The 25,064-nt window shown below is 42.5% G+C and overlaps 1 protein-coding gene across 3 annotated transcripts in view; it reads left to right on the top strand.

Annotated features, from left to right (window-relative positions):
- Positions 1–25,064, top strand: part of LRBA (LPS responsive beige-like anchor protein) — a 646,348-nt gene that overhangs the window by 464,190 nt on the left and 157,094 nt on the right. For all 3 annotated transcript variants that reach the window (XM_073642521.1, XM_073642520.1, XM_073642519.1), the window contains exons 44-46: positions 229–369; positions 6,840–6,959; positions 13,226–13,378. In XM_073642521.1, the coding sequence (XP_073498622.1) occupies positions 229–369; positions 6,840–6,959; positions 13,226–13,378 (414 nt within the window). The remainder of the gene's footprint in view (positions 1–228; positions 370–6,839; positions 6,960–13,225; positions 13,379–25,064) is intronic.

Raw genomic sequence — 25,064 nt, 5'->3', positions numbered from 1 at the left:
TAATTATATTCTTCCTTTTTGTAGCCTTGAGTCCGGACTGTCACTTTATGATCTTCAGTTGTCTTGCTGATGTCTCTAGGGAGCCATCTCTCTAGTCTTGTCACTCCTTTGTCACTATGTATATAATTGCTAGCCATGTTAGGCATCTTCAGTAAACAACATAGTATTGTTTTTGCCTCAATGTAACAATGTTTTTTTTGTAAAACAGAATCTCTTTATCTCTTCCAGCCTATTGGAGCTCTGAACCCCAAACGCGCAGCCTACTTTACAGAGCGCTATGAGTCCTGGGAGGATGAACAAGTTCCGAAGTTTCACTACGGCACGCATTACTCTACTGCCAGCTTTGTACTCAGTTGGCTTTTAAGAATTGTAAGTTAATTTTTAGAATCCTATTCAAAGACCACTGTCATTTTGTAAAGTACTTTTATATGCTTCTTTCTGTTTACCTGCCTCATGATCTAGGTGACTTGAGAAAAAATAACTGCAGTACTATGTATAAAATGGAATTTCTTCTCGAATATCATTTTTGTGTTCATACTTAGAGAATTTGAGCAAGCAACCAAGTACCGTAATTAAATGGTTTTCTAGGGTTGGAATAATGATGGTCAAGCCCTACGTCCTTCAAACAGATGATTACTGGCGGTGCTGGGAGTTGAACTGCCACCAGTTGGATAGTGATAGCCCATTCTAAGGATAGACAATCAGTGTTCTGAGCTTTGAAATCCCCTCTTATAAAGATAAACTAAAAAAAAAAAAAGTGCCATATCAATCAATGACTGCTTATACATTTTCCCTACATAAAGGGCTTGATAAGTCTTATTTATAAACTCCATTTTAACTCTGCATGTATGCACAACTGAAAACCACAGCAAGTCTCAATTGCTACAGTGCTTAAAAGCCTCATTCAAGAAATGTCTAATTTTACAGGCATACAGCTCTTTACCCCCAAAACCACGTAGTACAGTTTTGCAGGTGAAACAGCTACTTTGCTGCAAGGGATGTCAAACTCATACACAGAGGGCCAAAATTCAAAGCTTGGACAGTCGCCTGCCAACCTTGATAGTTATTTAAAAAAAAAAATGTCTACAATTGAGGGAATTTTTTCTTATCAAATATAGCGATGAACCTTTTGGAAACAAACTTAAGCTGCGTGCCCACTATGCGTTTTTTAAGCGTTTTTGCAGCGGCAATTCCGCCTAGAAAACGCTTAAAAAACACTTTGTAGGAGGTCTGCAATGTTTCCCAATGATAATCCGTATGTGCTGTGCACATCCTGTGGAAATTTCCGCTGCGGATTATCATTGCGGAAAAATCCGCAGCACTACCATTAATTTTGCGGAATCGTGGTGTTTTCGCCGCTATTGACGTGCATTGAATCGCTTAATATCCACATGACTACATGTGCACATGCGGATATTAAGCAATTCACTGTGCGGATGGTACCCGGGTCTGGAGAAGAGGAGACTCTCATCCAGACCCGGGTACCATAGTACCTGTAAAAAAAAAGAATTTAAAATAGAAAAAAAAAACATTATACTCACCTTCTGATGGCCCCCGGTCTCCGATACAGTGCGTCCTGGCTCCTCGGTGGCTCGTGATGGTGTAAAAGGACCTTCCATGACGTCATTTAGTCATGTGACATGTCACGCGACCATTGAAGTCGGCGGTCGCGTGACCTGTCACATGACTAAATGACATCATGGAAGGTCCTTTTACACCACTGCGAGCCGCCGAAGACACTGGAGAAGGAGACCAGGGGCCATCGGAAGGTGAGTATAATGTTTTTTTTTATTTTTTACCATTTTTAATCTTTTTTTCAACTATTAACTTGGTCACACTATATAAATCCATGCCGGTTGCATGGATTTATATAGTGTGACCAAGTTGTCAAGCACTTTTCCAAGTGATGCTAAAATCGCTTGGAAAAGCGCTTGACAACCCGCATACGAAATCGCATGTGCAAAACGCTTGACAAATGCTTGTCCTTGGCTGCGGATTTTTCTGCCAGGGAGATGCAGAAATGCTCAGGAAAAATCCAGAGCATTTCTGCATCGTGGGCACATAGCCTTACAGTAAAACGGTGTCACACAAGCAAAGTACATTTTAATTAATAGATCTTAAGAGTCAGATCACATGACCGGAGCATTGGGTATTTCCTCGTAGGCTGTGGCTTGTATTGAAATTTTGGGGCACCATAGCAGAAGTTCTAATTAGCCCCACAAAAAAAAAAAAAAACACCTTAATATTCGGTTGGTTCACAGAAGAGCATATTTCACAACTTTGCAGCTTTTACAAAGTAATTTTCCTCCCATTGAAGCCCCTAGATTGCCCTTTCATTGCTCTCATAAAGTATGATGCCAACAAGAGTACCCCCAAAACACCGTATGATGCCCTCACAGTGACGGTCTCCATTGTATCCTCCACACCCACGGTATGATGACCACACTGTACCTCTAACTCCCCCTGGCAAAGTATGGTGACCCCCTCAACACCATATGATACCCCAACTTTGATCCCCCACATAGCCCTTCACACAGTAAAATGTGTCAAACATAGTCCTCCATACAGTATAATGTGCCCCACATAGTCCTCCATACAGTATAATAGGCCCCACATAGTCTTCCATACAGTATAATGGGCCCCACATAGTTCTTCATACAGTATAATGGGCCCCACATAGTCATCCATACAGTATAATGGGACCCACATAATCCTCTATACAGTATAATGGAACCCACATAGTCCTCCATACAGTATAATGGGACCCACATAGTCCTCTATACAGTACAATGGGTCCCACATAGTCCTCTATACAGTATAATGGGACCCACATAGTCCTCCATACAGTATGAGACCTACATAGTCCTCCATACAGTATAATGGGACCCACATAGTCCTCTATACAGTATAATGGGACCCACCTAGTCCTACATACAGTATAATGGGACCCGCATCGTCCTCCATACAGTATAATGGGACCCACATAGTCCTCCATACAGTATAATGGGACCCACATAGTCCTCTATACAGTATAATGGGACCCTCATAGTCCTCCATACAGAATAATGGGCCCCACATAAAAAATAAATACTCACATCTCCTTGCTCCCAAGCTGCTCCGGTCTCTGCAGTGAGAGCTCTGAAGCACTTCACTGCTTGGCACAGCTGGTGCGAAATGGTGACGTCATCCCGCCCGCTGTGCTGAGATGTCAGATGCAGAGGGAGAATGATGGGGGACGGTTACCCTCGTCCATCATAGCTTTCAACTAGTTGAAAGTTCGATGCCAGGCGAGGGGGGGGAAGAGCCTATCCATGTAAAAGGAGGAAAAAAAATAAAATAAAATAAAAAAATATATATATATATATGTGTGAGTATATATGTGTGTGTGTGTATATATATATACACACATACATATTCATGTGTGTATGTATATATATATTCATATGTGTATGTGTATATATATATTCATGTATATTAATACGTGTGTGTGTGTATATATATCTGTAGATATACTGTATATCTAGTAGCCTTTGTAGCACAGCGATTCTCCATTTTGACATACACTGAGGAAACCCCACCTCCACTGTTACCTTCTGTGACATCTATATGTCCTAGTCAGGCATATTAAAAGATGTTTTTTGTGCTACTAATAAAAACAGACTTTGCAGCTTTCTACAAAAAAAAAAATGTTCTAGATATTTTTTTCATGAATGTATTTTTAGATAGAATAATAAGAACTGACTTGTTGTTTTTGTGCATTTGTAGCTGCTATTTCTGCAGATGCTGTGCTCCTTAGACACCTCTTCTCAGGCCTTTGTTCTGGTATTTTTGTTGCTTAAGTTCTTCATTTGCATAGCTCTATCGCCAGTGTCATTTATCTGTTCCTAATAATGCTAGGCAACCATATTAAGGCTCCTCTGTAATGCGTTGGTGTTAGGTGGATTAATCAGGAATTGTGTTTATTGATAGCATGTTGGTTTACAATAATGTATGTTTCTGTTAAACCTAAGAGCTAATTCATCTAGAAGAAAGTAATTTCTTCGGGAGAGCATTAGCAGCATACCATTAATTAAAGCTTGTTAGAATGTGCAAGAAGACATAAATCCTTGATATAATTTATGGGTCCTTGCTAATTTTGGGCAATTATCTACTAATATGGGCTTAAGTGTTCTTTAACTAAGAAGAGGCTTTTAAATCCAACGAAGGAAAATCGAGGTAGATTTCTTTTCAGCAAATATAAGTAATGAGGCAAATAAAAATCTTAATGATACATTTTGGGGGACTAAGTTATATTTTACATATGTCTACAGCCACGTGATTAGTAAGCACCATTCACACAGTTCCTATGACAGCCATACATGCCCATCTTATAAAGCTGCCGTCACCTTGTGAGCACTACACTTCAATCACATTTTAATGGCTTTGTTTCAGAAGCTAAATTATGAAAATTCTATCACTGCAAATACTTCTGTAACAAACTGTATATACCAAAACCTAGTGGATTATTCGGCTTCCTTTACAGGTTGCCAAAGTGCGTTGCGTTCTAATGTAGGGCAATTAGAGTATGAGCCTCATTAGGAACCAGTTTAAGTATTCTGTCTAACTAATTGGAAATAATATATAGGGTATGTACACATGGTCGGTATTGGCAGCGCTGCTCGCAGGTGAATCCGCATACGTTCATTGAACACATGCGGATTCACCGCTTCCTATACATTGTACTGATAGAATTTCTCTTGCGGAGACTAGTGCCTCCGCAAGAGAAATTGACATGCTGCAGTCTGTAAAGACGCGCGCGCATGTCTGTGTCCGTGGGTGATCGCAGGAGCACGGAGACGCATATGCTGTAACATCTTGCCACTGCGGATTGCACGCAGTGTAAGTGCGCTGTGTACAATCCGCAGCAATTACTGATCTTGTTTATATTTTGTTTGCGCTCACTTTGAAAATGGCACCCAGATAAGCAAGACAAAAGAAGAGACCCATTTGGGTAATCTTGATGCGCCCCCTGGGTCGTGGGGTACTCGGTGTCGGGCCGGTCGTTGCTTGGGGAGATGTCACAGTGGCGGTGACCCGGTTCGTGACCCAGGGCGGTCAGTAAAGAAAGGGGGGATTATTTACAGGGGATTTTATAGTTTTATATATATATATAGTTCGTGACGCCAACTGTGGTATGCGGCTATATGGAGCCGCCGCTGCGGAGCAGGTCCTCTGGAGCTGGTGTGAAATGCAGCTAAGTTGGTTTAGCTCTCCACAGGTAGAGCTTAGCTCCAGGGCAGTGTAGAGATGTTGTAGATGTTATAGGTGTAGTGCAGGGGTGATGGCGCAGATAATAATCACAGAGACAGTGGGGTGCAGTCTTTACTCACGGTTGTTGCAATCCAAGTTATAGGTACCGGTGTAACTTCCCTCGTCGTGCTGCTTTTACTCAGGGAGGGTTTCAGCCAACCCTCAGATATCTCCGGAGTACTTAGCGGGAACCCCATTTGTGTGTTCTCTCCCTCTCTGGCCGTCTCCCTGCACCTCACACCTAGTGTCCCAATCCAGTAACCGCGGGCCTTGTCTGGCGACGTCTGTTCCGTCCCCTGGGTCCTCTATGGCTACCTTCTTGGTGAGACTGATATGGACTGTTGGCTGCAGGACTTGAAATACTGCAGCCTCCGGTTTCTAGTTGAGACCTAAAGTACTCTGCTAGTTGAGGGACCTGACCCCTCCACCACCTGGCAGATTCGGGCGTACGGGTGGCCTCCAGCACTTCCCATACCCCTGGGGTCCCTTCCACGTTCCTGGAGCCTTTCTCCTGCTCCTCTCCTTCCTCAGTCTTGGGCCTCTCTGGTTAGGCCCTCCTCCTGAGCAGAGCTCCTGCTCTCTCCAAACTTCACTGACTGACTTACTGCACTTCTAACTGACTCTGCTAACAAGATGGTTCCCTCTTTTATATCACTTCCTTTCCTGTGCTCCCCTGATCTACGTCCTCCACCCACACCCACTACACAGTTCAACCCTTCAGCTAGGGACCAGGGACTGTGCTGTCCCTTAGGAGCAATCTCACCCTGCCCCTACTGAAGTGGAATGTGTTGGATGCAGGTGTTAGGGTCCCGGGCTGTACTCCTTCCTTACCTGAGAGTGAGATACCACACCTCTGGGTGAGATGCAGTACCTCTGTGGCGACCGAACCCTCAGGGGCGCCACAATCTATCCCCAGGATAGGTCATAAATATCAAATCGGCGGGATTCCAATACAGGCACTGCCACCGATCAGCTGCTATTTGCTCTGGTTGCCACCAGATGTGAACAATTGGAATGGAGCTCCAATGTGCTGCTCCATTCACTATATAGCTTCCGCTGTCAGGCTCTGCGCCTATTACAAAGAATAGCTGTTCTGCAGTATCCGGCATCAGTCGCTATACATTTATTGAAGCTGTGCATTGCAACTCCATCAAAAATGTTTAGATCCAGTGACCTCCGGGAGCGCTGATTGTCAGGCATGTCAGGTGTTGGACCCACAGTGATTTCATATTGATTTCCTATCCTTTGGTGTGACCTGACAGCCCCTTTACAAAAAAGGGATAGTATGTGGGATAGAAGGGTTATAACATCTGTACTTGGGCTGGTATCAGGGTAATGACCTTTTCACTAACTAATAAGTATTGGAGTAGGGGGCCTGCTTAATTTCAGAATTGTTGAGACTCCCCATATAGATAGCTGAAATGTAATTAATATTTTTACACAAATACTAGTAATTAACACTTTTAAATTGTTTAGCAGTCATGTGTCTTTTCATTTTTTCATTGAACACTTTCATCTTTTCTAACCAATTTTTTGCCATTTTTTTCTAGGAACCATTTACAACATTTTTCTTAAATTTCCAAGGTGGGAAATTTGACCATGCTGACAGAGCATTTTCTTCAGTTTCACGGGCATGGCGTAACTCACAACGTGACACTTCAGACATCAAGGTAAATTTTGGGGCTTTATAAATTTATTTTTACCTCATTTTGAGCGGTTATACAACACTTGAACCATTTTTGGGATTCATATACAGATCACTGTATAGTCAATAATGGATAATATATAACCTGCCTCTTTCCCATGAATACTGTACTTGTATTGTATAGTCATACCAATCGCTAGTTTTAAAGGATGCAATCACAGCCTCATCCTTATAGCTGAAAGCCACAGGGTTCTTTGCTGCATTAGTCATCCATAATCCGTCCTAATCATCTATGTAATGGTGAGTAAATGTAGTAAGATTCTTACCGATCGCCATCTTCTCCAGTTTTCAGTGCTGCTCCAGTCACGTTCAACCACTCTGCAGCTTTGCTGCATCACAGAGCATTTACTGTGTGACGTCATGGCTGCTTTCTGAATATAAGTCTGAGATTCTCAACGACGCTCCATAGACTTGTATTAAGAAAGCAACTTCCAGTCCAAAAACCTCTGTATGATTTGGCTAGTCTGGTTTCAGGCCATGTGAGCCGGAGTATGACCAAGGTGGCGCTGCAAACCTGTGAAGATGATGGTTAGTAAGTATTTTAATACACTTTACACTGCATTGCATGCATAGGAAGGATTATGGAAAATAATTTGAATTAGACTTTTTCTTTAAACTAGAATTCTTTCCAAGTGATACAAAGTGTTATATTAATCACATGGTGCAATCATAGCGGATATCGGCTACATTATTACATTTGTGGAAGGTAGTCAATAAGTGAATCATAATTTAATAATAAAATGTGTTTTATATAGAAAACTGAATTAACCAAGAAGGAAAATGTAAGAACCAAAGAACAATACTGAGATACAATATTTAAATCTATCAAAATCGGATCACATCATTCTTAATAACTTTTTTGCTCACGGTGCCTGTCATGTTTCAGCCCTAACATAAATCAAGTAGCTGTATACGGAGGCACAGCTATTGGGGGCTGAAGAGGTTGTATCTGCCCCTGTGACTGGGGTATTATCACCATACAGTTTTTTTTTATAAATTGCATTCAAAATCTAATCACCTCAGGTTTAGTGATGGACGTCCTACGTGTTCACCTACTTTAAAATACACCTGTCAGCACAATTTTGTAAAGTAAAGACATGGCTGTGATGGCGCTGTAGCACAGATTAAATTGATAACTTTGGGGAAGAGATCCTCGTTGTGGTTTTTTAATTACTATTTTAAGTGTTCTTCTAATTAAATTTCGGTGCACTGGGTATTCCCCTCTGTCTGTGATGCCCGGTCCCTCTGCCTTCAGGTCTGTGAATGATCCTTTGTTTGAAATCTCAGTAGTGACCTGTTATTCACTGACCGAAGGCAGCCGAGGAGTCGTGGAATCGCAGACAAGGAGGAGAATACCCCCGTGTTCAGTCTGGCCCCTGTGCACCGAAATGTAATTAGCAGAAAACTTCAAATGATGATTAAAGAACAACCACAAAGTGGATTTCTTAACCAAAAGTATGAATGTAATCAGCATTACAGCATCATTACCGCCATGTCTTTACCTTACATTACAAAATTGTGCTGACATGTTCTCTTTAAATAATTCTAAACCGGTATCACAATGCCATGGAAATTTTTACTATGACCTCTCCTTTGCTAAAACATATGCCAGAATAGGCTTTATTCTAGGGTCCGTGGTAGGATGTAATGATGGTAGCTGAGACAATTGCAAAATGAACTTGAATAATTAACTTAATTACTTCGACCCTGATAAATATCAAGTAAACATCGATGTTGGGTAACACTGTGTAAAAAATCTATCACCATGGCCTCTGTTGAAGCACCAAACGTAATGACCTGTTTCTCATTTGGGCAGTGAAATGTTAGACATTTGCCATTATCACAGCATGTCATGCATCAAGTACATCAGCTTACTTTCCTTTAATTAGTGCAATAAACAAAAGAGTTTTCATTTAAAGCATTGCAGCATTCTCAAAGTGATGAGCTTGACAATGCCTTAATCCCGAATTGATGCAGGTTTACCACTGACTACATCACAGGGATCATGTACCTGTTCTTATGACCTTCCAAATACCTTATAAAGCCCAAAAAGGCCCTAAAGCCACAGGCAAGTCCTTGTTGTCTTGGAGATGGATTTTAGAAGCAGTTTTTCCTATTTAAGCTAAGGATCTATATTACTTTTTTAAGCACAATAACTAAAAGATCAGAAATTTATCAGATTTTCCAGGTCATTTGCATAACTTGTATTTTCCTGAAGTGAACATTAAAAATGCAGTGTCCAGCAGGTTATAGAGGAGGTGGAGCTGAGAAGAGCAGTATGTCATTATGGGGAAAAGATTGAGTCTTACTTGTAATTAATTTAACTGCCTGTCTTGCTGTCAATCACTTAGAGAGAACACCCACTGGACTCCTAAGCCCAAAATGTGCAGAGGTTTACAATAAATAACAAGTTCTGCCTGAATCTCTTCCTACAAAACAATATATTTCAAATTTGCACACTTATGGTCCCCATGTCACAGGTTCCCTTAGGTCATATACAACACCTAGTTCATATGTTGTTGTATCACTGCCCTATATGTGAATACTGCTGATCTAGCTATGATAAAATAAAACTTCTGCCCATTGTTGAATTGGCACAAGGCGCTGCTTTTCATGGCATTTTTTCGGTTGCACAGCAGCCAGATGTTTGCTAAAAGTCAAAATGATATTCTATATACATGTTTTGTGGAGTTTTATAATGCTTATGAATACTTACTTTTAACTGTGGTTTTCCTTGAGACATTATTAAGAAATTATTTTCAGCAAATTGGGCAGTAAAAATTGCCAATTCAATACAAATAAATTGTTGAGAAATTGCTTTAATTGCGAGACTTTTTTGTTAATTGTGTTTGACTGTCTTATAAAACAGTAAGTATAAATATCACAGTAAAAATTTATCTATAGCCCTATATATTACTGAAATACCATTTTGGAATGTGGACTTTAAAACTTTAAAATACCGGTTGTTCTTTTTCTTTCTTTCTTTTTTTTTTAAGTCCCAAATATTTTATAGGCGTTTTAAGCTTAGCGGTGTAACTTAATAGGGTTTTCCACTACCAGGAAACCCATTTTTAAATGCGTTCTTCAGTGCTATTCTAGCGATGTGTGCGCCAGGTGTCCGGGGTTCGATTGGCATTGCTATGCCTCATGAACCCTGAAGCAAATTAGTGGCCGCTGTTGAGCTGCAATGCTTTCGCTTCTTTCGCTTGTCCAACATTCATATGAGGGAAGTAAGCGCACAGGAGCAGAATAATGGTCGCTGATTGGCTGCAGGGCTCACGTATAATAATACAATGCAAACCCCGACAGACAGATAGTGGACATCCCCTTTAAAGCACCAGTTCCACCATTGATAAATCTGTAGCAGAGCCCCCAATTACACAATGGGATCCATACACCTCCTCAGGCACCAGTGTAACTGCTACCTTTGCACGCCGAATTCTTGTATCCCAGCATATATTGATAGGATAATAGCCTCTTCCTGCCCTGTGATATACATTTATTTCACAGTCGGGAAGTCCTTAGAATGAGTTCCTGTACATTTACGGCATAGAGATTGCACGCAGTTTGGAGCTGAAACTGCTTCATTAGCAGTGAGTGTTAATTCTACTGAAGATCTGATCACAGCCATTTAAACCTCTGGATGCCACAGTTAGAAATGACCATGATATCTTAGGGTTTAGAGTTAGCAGGGCACAATGCCTTGCTATGACAACCTGAGGTCTAACAGTAGCCTACAGATCAGTAATGTGGTGAAGCCTTTATAGGCATCAACAGGTGCAAGGTTTAATAGTATACCTTTGTATACGTGTGTATTCAGACATGGCTGTCAGTCACTGATGGGACTGCCCACTGGGCCAAAAATCTCAAAAAGAGCAGAGGTTTAAATCATGACATCACAGTTATACTGAATCTTTTCTCGCAAAATTATACCCTGCCCAAAAAAATAAAGGGAACACTCAAATAACGCATCCTAGATCTCAATGAATGACATATTCTCATTGAAAACTTTGTTCTGTACAAAGTTGAATGTGCTGACAATAAAATCACACAAAAATCATCAATGGAAATCAAATTTATTAACCAATGGAGGCCTGGATTTGGAGTCACCCCCAAAATTAAAGTGGAAAAACACACTACAGGCTGATCCAACTTTGATGTAATGTCCTTAAAACAAGTCAAAATGAGGCTCAGTATTGTGTGTGGCCTCCATATGCCTGCATGACCTCCCTACAATGCTTGGGCATGCTCCTGATGAGGTTGCGGATGGTCTCCTGTGGGATCTTCTCCCAGACCTGGACTAAAGCATCCGCCAACTCCTGGACAGTCTGTGGTGCAACGTGACGTTGGTGGATGGAGCGAGACATGATGTCCCAGATGTGCTCAATCGGATTCAGGTCTGGGGAACGGGCGGGCCAGTCCATAGCATCAATGCCTTCATCTTGCAGGAACTGCTGACACACTCCAGCCACATGAGATCTGGCATTGTCCTGCATTAGAAGGAACCCAGGGCCAGCCGCAGCAGCATATGGTCTCACAAGGGGTCTGAGGATCTCATCTCGGTACCTAATGGCAGTCAGGCTACCTCTGGCAAGCACATGAAGGACCGTGCGGCCCTCCAAAGAAATGCCACCCAACACCATTACTGACCCACTGCCAAACCGGTCATGCTGAAGGATGTTGCCGGCAGCAGATCGCTCTCCACGGCGTCTCCAGACTCTGTCACGTCTGTTACATGTGCTCAGTGTGAACCTGCTTTCATCTGTGAAGAGCACAGGGCGCCAGTGGCGACTTTGCCAATCCTGGTGTTCTGTGGCAAATGCCAAGCGTCCTGCACAGTGTTGGGCTGTGAGCACAACCCCCATCTGTGGACGTCGGACCCTCATACCACCCTCATGGAGTCGGTTTCTAACCGTTTGTGCAGACACATGCACATTTGTGGTCTGCTGGAGGTCATTTTGCAGGGCTCTGGCAGTGCTCCTCCTGTTCCTCCTTGAACAAAGGCGGAGGTAGCGGTCCTGCTGCTGGGTTGTTGCCCTCCTACGGCCCCCTCCACGTCTCCTGGTGTAATGGCCTGTCTCCTGGTAGCGCTTCCAGCCTCTGGACACTACGCTGACAGACACAGCAAACCTTCCCACAGCTCGCATTGATGTGCCATCCTGGATGAGCTGCACTACCTGAGAACTTCTGTGGGTTGTAGAGTCCGTCTCATGCTACCACGAGTGTGAAAGCACAACCAACATTCAAAAGTGACCAAACCATCAGCCAGAAAGCATTGGTACTGAGATGTGGTCTGTGGTCCCCACCTGCAGAACCACTCCTTTATTGAGGGTGTCTTGATAGTTGCCAATAATTTCCATCTATTGTCTATTCCATTTGCACAACAGCATGTGAAATTGATTGTCAATCAGTGTTGCTTCCTAAGTGGACAGTTTGATGTCACAGAAGTTTGATTTACTTGGAGTTACATTCTGTTGTTTGTGTTCTCTTTATTTTTTTGAGCAGTGTACATCACTCTACTCCACTCCTCCTGCCCTAGAACATGGTGCCTGCAGATTGGACTGTATTTTCATGGTGACAGGTTCCCTTCCCAAAACTGCTGTATTTTAATCAGCAAAACATATATAAAAGTGAAAAAGTCTCATGTCTCTAATAATGGTATTCGTAATATTGACTAGAAAAAAAGCAAAATAAAAAAACATAAATATAAAAATGTCATGGTTAGGCTAATGAAACAAAAAAAAATGTTATGGAGAAACAGTAAAACTTAAAAAGGGCTAGTCCGTACTACGCCATTCCAGATACATGGGGCTTATGTATTTTTTTATTCATTTATTTTACTGCTAACTTTTATGGTCTTTACTAAAGGAGCACTGCTTGCAGGGTAACTAAGCTGAGTAGGGTAAAAACACACCAAGAGAATCGTGTGAGCCATGCCCTTTTACTAAAAAAAACGAATTAGAACTTAATAAAAAGTCCCATATCTCTGGAACCATATGGTGGATTGAAGAAAAATAAAAATTTAAGGGGAGCAGCTGGAATATAAGAAGACCAAAAACTGGTCACACTTGATCTGGTGCCAGGCTCTCTATAGACCTTCTCAATAGCCTTTTTCTAGCCCTTGGTTGTTTATACATCAGTCTTGGGTAATCATGCATTTTCTCATTTGATCAGTATGACTTTTACTGATGTTATAAATGTTGCTTTGATATATATGTATCGTTCCTGCAGGAGCTCATTCCTGAATTCTACTTCCTGCCTGAGATGTTTGTCAACTCAAATGATTACAATCTTGGCGTTATGGATGATGGTACAGTGGTGTCTGATGTGGAGCTTCCACCGTGGGCCAAAACACCTGAAGAGTTTGTTCGTACAAACAGATTGGTAAGCACACAAGACTTTCTCCACTAGAAACTAGCACTGAAGAAGAATAATAGTAAAGAGTGTAATATTTCATCACTACTAAAGCTAGAACAGTGAATTGCATCCCATTCACATGGAAGTAGGTGTATTGCTCTTTGACCATAGTGTAATTTAAGTTAAACTGTGGACCACTTAAATCTTAACACAAGACCAGTTCGCCTATAGCTCTGCATTGAAGAAGAGAAAAACACATGTCCACTTTGTAAAAATAATTGTTTCAAAAAGGGAATATAATTTAAAATGTCCTTTAGTGTCCTATTATGGTCTTTTTTTTTTCTTTAAAAAGAGAAGTACTTATTTTTTTCCTTTTATGGTTTTCATGAATATCACAGGAACATTTTTTTTACAAACACACGTTATGTTATCTTACATTAGAGTGAGAAAAAATGTTAAAGCTCCTAAAACTGCATAAATGAAAAAAAAAAAAAAGTGTCTGGCCATGAACAGGGTAGAATGGCCGAGTCTAGTACTGGTTGAGGATACCTCTTGAGGCAATATTAATAACACATTTTCAGATTGAATTTTAGAGTGAAAGAGTTAGTTACCACCTTAACGGCAGGATGATAACTTGCTGATCGCAGAGGGTCCCATTCATTGTCTATTGGACAGCTTTCAGTCCCAAAGGCAAAGTACAAAGCTGTGGCACCCACATGCAGGCTTTCTCCCATTCAGGTGGAGCACTTCTGCGCCCGTTCTTTAGAATAATGGGGTCCCTGCAGTAGGACCTCCAGTGTTCAACACAGGGGCCGACATATTATTGGTACAACTGGTGTGGCTGCACAGAGGCCCAAGAGGTAAGGGGGCCCATTTTCACCTCCAAAGCAGGTGGAATTGTTCATTATGATGACCTATTGGACTGCAAAGGGCCCATATATTGTTCTTTCACAGGGGCCCTTTCTGTCTTTGTCTGCCAGTGATCCTACAGGTTTTACCTATCCTGTGAATAGGTGATAACTTGCAGTGATGGAAATAACCCTTTAATTTACCCTACCTGTTATTTATTTATTTATTTTTTTTTACAATGACCAAGGTGTTTTCAAACATAATTGTCTTTTCCAATCACACCTCCTCTGGCTACACATTGGTGTGATTGTTAGAATATCCAGGTTTTATTTTGCACTTGACACACAGGAACTGTGGTAACAATCGCTGGTATAGTTTTATAATAAGTGATTAACTTGAATATATATTCAAGTTAATCACTTATTATAAAACTATATGTTCCCTTGGCTCGTAGACAAAGTATATGATAATTAGCAGGAAGGCTTTGGTTACATAAGGACAATGTGAGATTAGGCCTGATAGATTCAATATCACAGAATCGCTAATTCTCCAGTATCCCAGTGCTAGAAAAATGATCACAGAATCCCCTTGCTATGAAAGCAGGGATTGACATATTCCAGTGCAGCGACATCTACACATGGCAGCAAATCTCTTCTTTCAGAATCTAATTAAAAAGCCTGCTATGGTGAAGGCGTGCTGTTTGTGTACAAACAATGAAATAGAAAACTAGCGTTCAGTAGTTCAGCCGGCAAGAAGAAATGATGAAGGAACGGAGCCTGCTGCCAAACAAATTGATTCATTCTAGACTGTTTAAAAGCCAACATGCCTCTTAAAGAGATTTTGTGTCTGTGGTTATCCAAACCAAGATGACGTTTTCTTACGATTTCCCAGTTTACTCCTTCCAGCCCGCAGATTATATGCAATGATTATAGCTCCTGAAAAACACACCGCTTTGATCTGTGACCTTTTTGTGGTGCTAATCGGGTTCCCAATATCATTATTCCTCACTCATTAATCATATTTCCTGCAGCCGTCAGGCAGTCAGACAGACGCAGCCCCTGTTTTCAGGCCTGTGTTGGCAGGTTTGTGATTTTTTGCAGATTATTACACTGCTATACTTTTGGCTTCTAACAAACCAGCACCACATCAAGCTGCATGCTACAATTAAAGTCAGATGGTCCTCAGGTTGAACAGTGAAATAATGTTGCAGCTGTCTGTCTTCCTGAAGCTAACCAGCACAGAGGACAGGAGATACTCAGTATTACTAATTACAGATTATACAGTAGGGGGCTTCACACTAATTAAATGGTCTGTCTGTATGAGGCTAAGTGCACACGATGCGTATTTGAAGCGGAAATTTCCGCTTCATTTCCGCATGTCCTTTTTCCTGGAAAACGCATGCGGAATTTGGCATGCGTTTTTCGCGCGTAATTCGCGCGTTTTGCACATGCGGAATTGCCTTGCGTTTTCTACTGCATTGTAGATGGCAATTCCGCATGCGTAAACGCACAAAGAATTGACATGCTGCGGAATTTTCCGCACAACAAAACGCTGCGGAAAATTCCGCAGCGTGGGCATTACAATTGCGGAATGCCATAGGGGACCATGGCAAAAGGCTAACATGCGTAATTCATGCGTTTACGCTGCGGAATTTTCCGCACAAAATACGCATGAAATACGCATCGTGTGCACATAGCCTGAAGTGGATCCTCATAGATATACTTGCTTCTTTTTAATTATAGCATCTAAGGGCATCACTTGTATCTAATCTGGAAAAGCGTTATCAGGTATACACGGTGTGGTTCAATGTTTCAAAATGATACAGATACTATGTAATTGTGTAATCTAAGTGTAACCAAGTGCAGTATTAGTATCAGAGACAGTATTAGGGGGGCAGGTAAACCTGGCAATTTCCCAGGGTCCCATTCTAAAAAGGGTCCCAGCAAGACCCTACTCTGACCGACCCGCCAAACCAGCAGCTGTCTTTTATAATAATAATAATCTTTATTTATATAGCGCCAACATATTCCGCAGCGCTTAACTATTCACAGGTTCATAAACAGTCATAAGTAACATAGCTAAAGATAATACAATAATAACAGCAAAAATAATGACGACCCTGCTCGTTAGAGCTTACAATCTACAATGAGGTGGGGGTGACACAAAGTACAATGGCTTATTTACAAGGATGGTCCAGCCATCTTGAGGGGATGAGGGATAGATAAAGGCTGCATGAGCTCATTATCAGCCAGTATCTGTAGTGCTTTTTGGTTCGGTGGAGAGTTATGTTTAGAGAAATAAGGGATGGGTTATAAGAAGATAAAAGGACTTTGATTAGGGAAGGTGATAGGCTGCCCTAAACAGGTGTGTTTTTAGGGAGCGCTTAAAACTGTGTAAGTTGTGGTTCATCCTAATTTCTAGGGGTAGAGCATTCCAAAGAATAGGTGCAGCTCAGGAGAAGTCTTGAAGCCGGGAATGGGAGGTACAGGTTAGTGCGGATGTTAGTCGAAAGTCGCTTGCGGAGCGTAGAGAACGGGTAGGCCGATAAACAGAAATGAGGGAAGAGATGTAGGGGAGTGCCACACTGTGGAGAGCTTTGTGGGTGAGAACAAGCAATTTAAACTGGATCCTATAATTCATGGGCAGCCAGTGCAATGACTGGCACAGAGCGGAGGAGTCTGAGTAACTGTTAGCCAAAAGTAGATGACCCTGGCTGCAGCATTAAGGATGGACTGGAGGGGGAAAGTCGAGTGAGGGGGAGGCCAAATAATAGAGAGTTACAGTAGTCAAGGCTTTAGTGGATCAGGGCAACAGTGAGGGTTTTTGTTGTTTCCAAGGTGAGAAAGGGGCGGATTCTAGAGATGTTCTTCAGGTGCAAGCGACAAGAGCGGGCAAGAGATTGTATATGGAAGGTGAAGGAAAGATTGGTGTCAAACACAACGCCCAGACAGCGCACCTGCTGGCTCGGCGTTATTGTGGTACCACACACGGAGAGAGAGATGTCAGATTTAGAGAGGTGAGTAGATGGCGGGAGCAGAAAAAGTTCAGTTTTGAAAAGGTTGAGTTTCAGGTAGAGAGCGGACATGATGTTAGAAACTGTGGCCCGACAGTCACTGGTGTTCTGTAGTACAGCGGGGGTAAGGTCAGGGGATGAGGTGTATAGTTGTGTGTCATCAATATAAAGATGGTACTGCAAACCAAATTTGCTGATGGTCTGTCCAATTCGGGCTGTGTAGAGAGAGAAGAGAAGAGGGCCAAGGACTGAACCCTGAGGAACCCCAATAGTGAGAGGAAGAGGGGAAGAATTGGAGCCGCGAACGATACACTGAAAGAGCGGTCAGATAGGTAGGAGGAGAACCAGGAGAGAGCAGTGTCCTTTATGCCGATTGAGTCGAGCATAGAGAGTAGGAGGTGGTGGTCAACGGTGTCTAAGGCTGCAGAGAGGTCAAGAAGAATGAGCAGAGAGTAGTCACCATTACGTTTTGCTGTCAGAAGGTCATTGGTTACTTTGAGTGCAGTTTCTGTAGAATGTAGGGGGCGGAAGCCGGACTGTGATGGGTCTAGAAGAGAGTGAGTGGAGAGGTAACTGGTAAGGCAGGAGTAGACCAGGCACTCCAAGAGTTTAGAGATGAAGGGAAGATTGGCGACTGGTCTGTAGCTGTTTGTGCAGGATGGGTCAAGAGAGGGCTTTTTTAATAATTGAGTAATGATGGAGTGTTTGAAGGAGGAGGGGAAGATACCAGAAGAGGGAGAGGTTGAAGATTTTAGTTAGGTGAGTAGTGATGACTGAATAAAGAGACTGGAGTAGATGTGAGGGGATGGGGTCAGTGGTGCATGTAGTGGGATGAGAAAAAGAGAGGAGCCTGGAGACTTCGTATTCTGTGACTGGGTCAAATGTGGAGAGTGATCCAGAAGGGATGTGGGGGGGGTGGATGGGAGTCACGGCACTTGGTGGCTGGGAGCTGATTTCCTGACGGATGGTGTCTATTTTCTCTGTGAAGTAGGAGGCCAAGTCCTCGGCACAAATGTCCGTGGTGAGGGCCTGCACGTTAGGACTGAGGAGGGAGTGAAAGGTATCGAAGAGTTTTTTGGGGTTGTTGGGTTGTGAGGAGATCAGGGTGGTGAAGTAGGTCTGTTTGGCGAGGTGAAGGGCAGAGTTATATGTTTTTAACATAAATTTGTAGTGGATAAAGTTTTCTAGTGTGCGAGTTTTCCTCCATAGGCGTTCAGCACTTCTAGAGCAACGCTGGAGAAATCGGGTTTGCGGTGTTTTACTCTGTTTAGAGGTTCTGAGGGTGAGGGGCGCTACTTGGTCCAGCATGCTTCTGAGAATGTCATTGTAGCGATTTACAGCCAGATCAGCACAGGAAAAAGAGGAGATTGTGGACAGTGATGAGTGAAGGGAGTCTGTAAGTGTATGAGGGTTAATGGCTTGTAGATTTCTGAATGTGTGCTAGGTAGGAGTGTGCTGGGGCGGGCGAGGATTTGTGAGCGTGAAGGAGAGAATGTTATGATCAGAGAGGGGAAGGGGGGAGTTATTTAGGTGGGGGATTGAACTAAGCCGGACAAAGACCAGATCAAGGGTGTTTCCATCTTTGTGTGTCTCAGAGGTTGAAAGCTGTGAGAGGCCAAGAGAAGTGGTTAAAGATAGAAGCTGGGATGCGGATGAGGAGGTGGGGCTGTGTATGGGGATGTTGAAGTCTCCCAGGATAAGGGTTGGTAAATCTGAGGACAAGAAGTGCGGCAGCCAGGCAGAAAAATGGTCAAGGAACTGGGTGAGTGAGCCTGGGGGACGGTATACGACCGCTACTCTGAGGGAGAGGGGATGGAAGAGCCTGATGGTGTGGACCTCAAAAGAAGGGAATGAGAGTGATTGTTCTGGGGGGATGACCTGAAAGGTGCCATGTGGGGACAGGAGTATGCCGACCCCACCACCAAGTCTGTTTGCAGGTCTCGGAGAATGGGAAAAATGCAGGCTGCCATGCGAAATAGCGGCAGGTGTGACAGTGTCAGAATCCTGGATCCAGGTTTTAGTGAGGGCCAGCAGATTGAGAGAGTTAGTCAGAAAGTAATTGTGCAGGAAAGGAAGCTTGTTGCATACAGATCGTGGATTCCACAGTGTGCAATTGAAGGAGGGAGATGAAGGAGTACAGCTGATGTTAATAAGGTTAGCAGGGTTTCGATGTGAGGTAAGGGAGGGGTTGAGGTTGGTGGAGGGTGGTCCGGGGTTAGGAGAGATATCCCCTGAAATGAGTAGTAACAGTAAAAAGAGAAAGAGCAGATTTTGGATTTGTGACATGGTTTCTTGTGCAATACCTTTGGATAAGATAGAGTGAGATTTTTCAGGAAGTTCAGAAGAGCATGGGAGCTGTACATGGGAGAGGGCAAGAGAGAGGGGCAGATATGGATGAGTGGTGATGGAGGGGGGATAGGGCGGTGAATGTGGATGAAAAAAGCACTCAGGAATATGGACGCAGGAATAAAATACATAGTTAGAAGAGAGTATAAAGTGTGGGTTACCGGACTCCTGCCCTGAATGACTGCCATTGAAATGACTGTCAGACACTTGTCGAATAGGACACTTTGCTGAAGAGGACACGTGCATGCACCCCACACCACCCCACACCGTCTTTTCCCACCTGCCATTACAAACCAGAAAATGGCATAACAGTCCAGTGCAGTATCTGATGTTAGACGTATAGCAGACTCTTTGGTCTCATGACCATGATGTCACCAAAGGGCCTATACCCTGTGAAGTATGAAGGAACTGAAGAGAAAAGGAGAGAGCTTAGTATGTCTTCTACTGCATGTGTGTCAGTCATGCCATATCTGTGTGTCTAGCATGAGGTACAGGATGGCCTCATGTAACATCCACATTAAAAAAAATTCCCTGCAGTGCAGATGAGCGATCTTATGTGATGAACAATGAATTTGATACCGATAACATGATATGATATATATGAGGACAAAACTATCGCATTAGCAATCATTCTGTTCCCACCATTTTTCGTCAGCCTATGTAAAGAAGGCGGTAAACAAAGGCCAAATGACTTGAATATAGTTGATCAGTGCTCGTTTAATGGTCTGAAATTGGCTTGTTCAAATGTACCCTAAATATTTGTGTGTAATGGTGCAATTGTTAGTATTTTGGGCCAAGCTTTGGATCTTTGACTGGAATGTCACTTTGTTTTATGTCAGCCCTGGATGTGATGTATAAATTTGCAGTTTAGTTGCATATATTCATAGGGGCATGATCGCAATCATTGAGAATGCGACCAGGCTCGTGGAGTCAGGGGGCTTTCCGACGTCAACACTGTTTTCAACTGTATGTGCACCCTCAGATGCACATTCAGCTGAAATGTATAGCGGTATTTTCACCTGTGGTTTTTAATGTTATGACTGATTATTGGGGCTGAGGTAGTTTAGTAAGTTAAAAAACAAGATTTTATTTTTATATTCCTTGCTTTTCAAATTCTTTCTATATAATTTTGTATATATATTTTATATAAAGCATGTAGAGCATGCAATCCATAGGAAAATAGGTGGCACAAAAGTTAAAGGAGTTGCCCAGTCACAGCATATTGTAGTTCTATACATAGGATAGGTCATCAATATTAGTTCAGTGGGGGGTTCTACACCCAGCACCCCCACAGATTAGGTGTTACAAGCCGGATGTAAATACATGGAACTGAGCAGGGGAGAAGATGCAAATAATGCTGTATTAGACAGTGTTCCAGCCAGTATCTGTGTATGAATGGATAGAAAGTTGCATGGAGTATAGGAGTCCCTGTTAAATGGAGGAATCTACTTTGTTTCCATTTATATATTCTCTTCTCTGGCTGTCTAAAGCCAGCGCTGTCAATTAAAGTGGGGGGGGGGGGGTAAAGGGAAAGCAAGTTGGTGCACCTAAATGTTTGGCCAGGCCAAGGGTGCACTGAACCCTTGTACTTGGTTCTTACAGTCTTTCTGTGCTGACAGATTTCCTTTAACCTCAACTACCACTAAGCAGGAAGCATTCCCTTTTTGTACCCCAAATTTCTCCCCACTGCAGGGCTGGCTAACCCATCCATGCTGAGTTGAATTTGCTGCAATATTTTTCCTACTATAAAACTGCAAAACGTTCACATTTTTTCAATAGATCATCACAATACTTTGCATTAAAATGAAGTAATGACAATTTATCAAGCAGCACATAACAGTTAAAACATTAGATAACATCAGTACAGTGGTGGCCAAAAGTATTGGCACCCCTGCAATTCTGTCAGATAATACTCAGTTTCTTCCTGAAAATGATTGCAATCACAAATTCTTTGGTATTATTATCTTCATTTAATTTGTCTTCAATGAAAAAACACAAAAAGAATTGTCCTAAAACCAAATTGGATGCAATTCCACACCAAACCTAAAAAAGGGGGTGGACAAAAGTATTGGCACTGTTTGAAAAATCATGTGATGCTTCTCTAATTTGTGTAATTAACAGCACCTGTAACTTACCTGTGGCACCTAACAGGTGTTGGCAATAACTAAATCACACTTGCAGCCAGTTAACATGGATTAAAGTTGACTCAACCTCTGTCCTGTGTCCTTGTGTGTACCACATTGAGCATGGAGAAAAGAAAGAAGACCAAAGAACTGTCTGAGGACTTGAGAAACCAAATTGTGAGGAAGCATGACCTGAATGTTCCTGTGTCTTCCGTGTGCAGTGTCATCAAGAAGTTTAAAGCCCATGGCACTGTGGCTAACCTCCCTAGATGTGGACGGAAAAGAAAAATTGACGAGAGATTTCAACGCAAGTATTATCTGACAGAATTGCAGGGGTGCCAATACTTTTGGCCACCACTGTATACTCTTAACTCATACTTGCCAACCATCACAGATCCAGCAGGATGGTCCCAAATTTGGGGAGCCGTCTGTCAGGGGTATGTCCAGACATCAGCTGCATCTGTGTTCTCTGGACATAGAGCTGAATATAGTGGTGGTGGAGACAGTAGACGACAGGTACTTCCTTCACTTTTCAGTGGTTTTAAAGATTGAAGATCCTGCCAGGACCTTTTGAGTCATGCAATATTCTCGGTTCACCTGACTAGGCAGCAGGAGGGGAAGGATACAGACAAGGTGTGTAAATTTTTGTAGGTATATGTATGTGCTATACTGTTGTGTGTTTTAATGTAGCAGAGTTGGGTGCGTGCGTGGCTGTAGCAGAGTTGTATGCGTGCATGGCTGTAGCAGAGTTGTGTGCATGAAGCACAAGACTTTATTTTATAATTATCTAGATGACTTATTATTGTAAATGAAGGTTTTCCGCAGGTCTTTTGCATACTACTATATTAGAATTTGATGCTTATCAGCACATGTGAGGACTTTTTCAGCATTCCTTTACTTTTCTTGCACACCCTGCATACTTGGTTTTCTGAGCCAGATGTAATGCTGCTTGGTCCTATGGGAAGAAGATTTTCTATTGCCTGTGGCTTTTTTTCATCCTGCCACCATAAATTGGAGATATTGTTTCAAGGATAGAAATGGCTGATTTCCAGTTAATTTTATATAAGCAGTGTAAAACACTGATTTGTATGGCAGGTCTGTCAGCAGTGAAATACGTATCTACATTTTCACCATTTTAGTATACGATTTACAGCTTAGTCGTCTGTAGAATAGGAATGGTACATATCCTTCTTAGCAGCTGAAATCAAATGCATATTTCATCTATTGGAAACTGTTTTCCTCGAGCTTCGTATTGCAGTTGCAGCTTCAGTGCCAAGGGTTAAATCCGCAATGCATGTTTGACATCCTCATGAAATGTAATAAGTACTATATAAAGATGATGATGTTGAGTGATGTGGATTAGATGTGTTTTATCAGCTGTATTTTTTACATCTAAAACCTGGTTGCCTAAAATTTTTTACCTGGGAGTGTTTCATTCTGGGTGTAAAGTTTAACATGTTCGTTGAGCTTCAGTACCGAAACTAGACACTAGATCTGATTAAACTACTGAAAAATGTTGTCTGTTCTTATTTCTGGTCCACCTGTTTCTTATGGGAAACCTAGCTATCATGTCAGCAGTCATTCATTAAATTAAAACTGCAGAAGAGTTGTTGGTTCTGTTACTCTGGTCCCTCAAATGCACATGTCACAGGTTGTCTGTACACTACAGGTTATTGACACCACAGAAAATAACAATTAGTGCAGCTGTTGAATGCAATATACAGCCGAAGTAGCCAAAATAAAGCCCCTCCGGATGTCCCTTCCTGATCTCCCTACCTGATCTCTAGCCATTGGCTGAAGGTGCACCGCACAGTCTTCCTCCTGACTGCCTCCTGCACATACTCTGTAGACATTACTATTAGGCCATGAATGTACCGCCTCCCTATCTATGGGATTTATCATAAATGTGCAGGCCACCAGGGCTGTGGAGTCGGTAAGCCAAACCTGCTACTCAGACTCCTCAATTTCCCTTACACCGACTCCGACTCTCACATATATTGCTTATATTTAAGTGAAAAATTTATTGTAGTACAATGTGAACATCAGACATTTAATCATTTTTATGATACAATAATCAAGATATTTAGATAGAATATAATGATGGATAGATGGAGGGATAGAGTGTGATAGACAGATGACAGGTACAGACAGCAAATAGTACATAGCACATATAGTTCACACACATTGTAAAGAGAGCACATAATAATCACCTACAATATTAGCATTAGTTACCTTCCTGTGACAGAGATGAGCAGTAGTACTTTCACTTTCTCCAGCTCGGGGCCCAGGAATCGGATCCTGTGCAGGGCAGGCACCCCTCCCCCTCCTCTCTCTGGTGAAGACGGCAGAAGACAGGACAGAGAAGGGGAGATTGCCCCCTGCAGTCTGGAGCCAGTGCAGGACGGGAGCACTGCAGCATACAAGTGAGTTTTGATAGGTGCGTGCCCCTGCTTCTAGGGGGAAGGGGCAGCTGCCCCCCCTGCCCCTCGCTGGCTATGGCCATGATTCACACACAGCGTTTTTGCGGATCCGTTTTTTGCAGTAAAATGCAGTGTCTCTGGGCATCCCAGCAAAGTCAATGGGTTTCAAGATATGACATTCAGACACATCGTTTTGTGAGGATCCGTTTTTGGGCTCAAAAACGGATCCTCACAAAGAATGAGCATGTCAGTTTGTTTGGCGTTTTTCTAATCTGCTTTTGCTATTGAAAACATCTATGAGCTCAAAAACCTTTCAGGTGATGCAGTTTTTTAACCGGTTCAGGACTGCCCACTGTACATAAACGTCGGCGCTGCCTGGGCTCTGCCAGCGCCGACGTTTAAAAACGGTGGGTGGTCCCGCAGCCCTCAGGACCCCCAGGGTCCTGCAAGCGCTGCGGTTCCGGTGCAGAGTGATAGCTCTGACAGGGGACATCATCGGGACCTGATTGGATCTATAGTGATCGCGGCATATAGAAGATAGTGAGAGGAGAGGGGGTCGTCAACTTACCTCTCCGACGGCCCCCTGATGCCTTCCAGGACCTGCCGTTATTATGGCAGCTGGAGGTCACATGACCGCCTCCAGATCTGCCATATATGGTGTCCTGCTACAGTGTAAAACTGTCAGCAAAGATCTCATCCAATGCAATACATGTCTATTATATTGGATGAGATCAGTGATTAGAAAAATAAAAATTAATGTCCCATACAGGGACTAAGTAAAAATGTAAAAAAAAGTCAAAAAAATGTTTTCAGACTGTTAAAAAAAAAAAAAAAAAAAAAAAATCACAAAGTAAATAAAAATAAATAAAATATTAAACCAATAAATCTATATATTTATGCAGAAACAAAAAAAAGTACACATATTTGGTATCGCCGCGTCCGAAACAACCCGATCTATAAAA

Source organism: Phyllobates terribilis, unplaced genomic scaffold (assembly GCF_046119375.1).
Source record: "Phyllobates terribilis strain yellow unplaced genomic scaffold, ASM4611937v1 Scaffold_1__5_contigs__length_1240528914, whole genome shotgun sequence".
In the NCBI taxonomy this organism is placed as follows: Eukaryota; Metazoa; Chordata; class Amphibia; order Anura; family Dendrobatidae; genus Phyllobates; species Phyllobates terribilis.
This window is presented reverse-complemented; position numbering and strand designations above follow the sequence as displayed.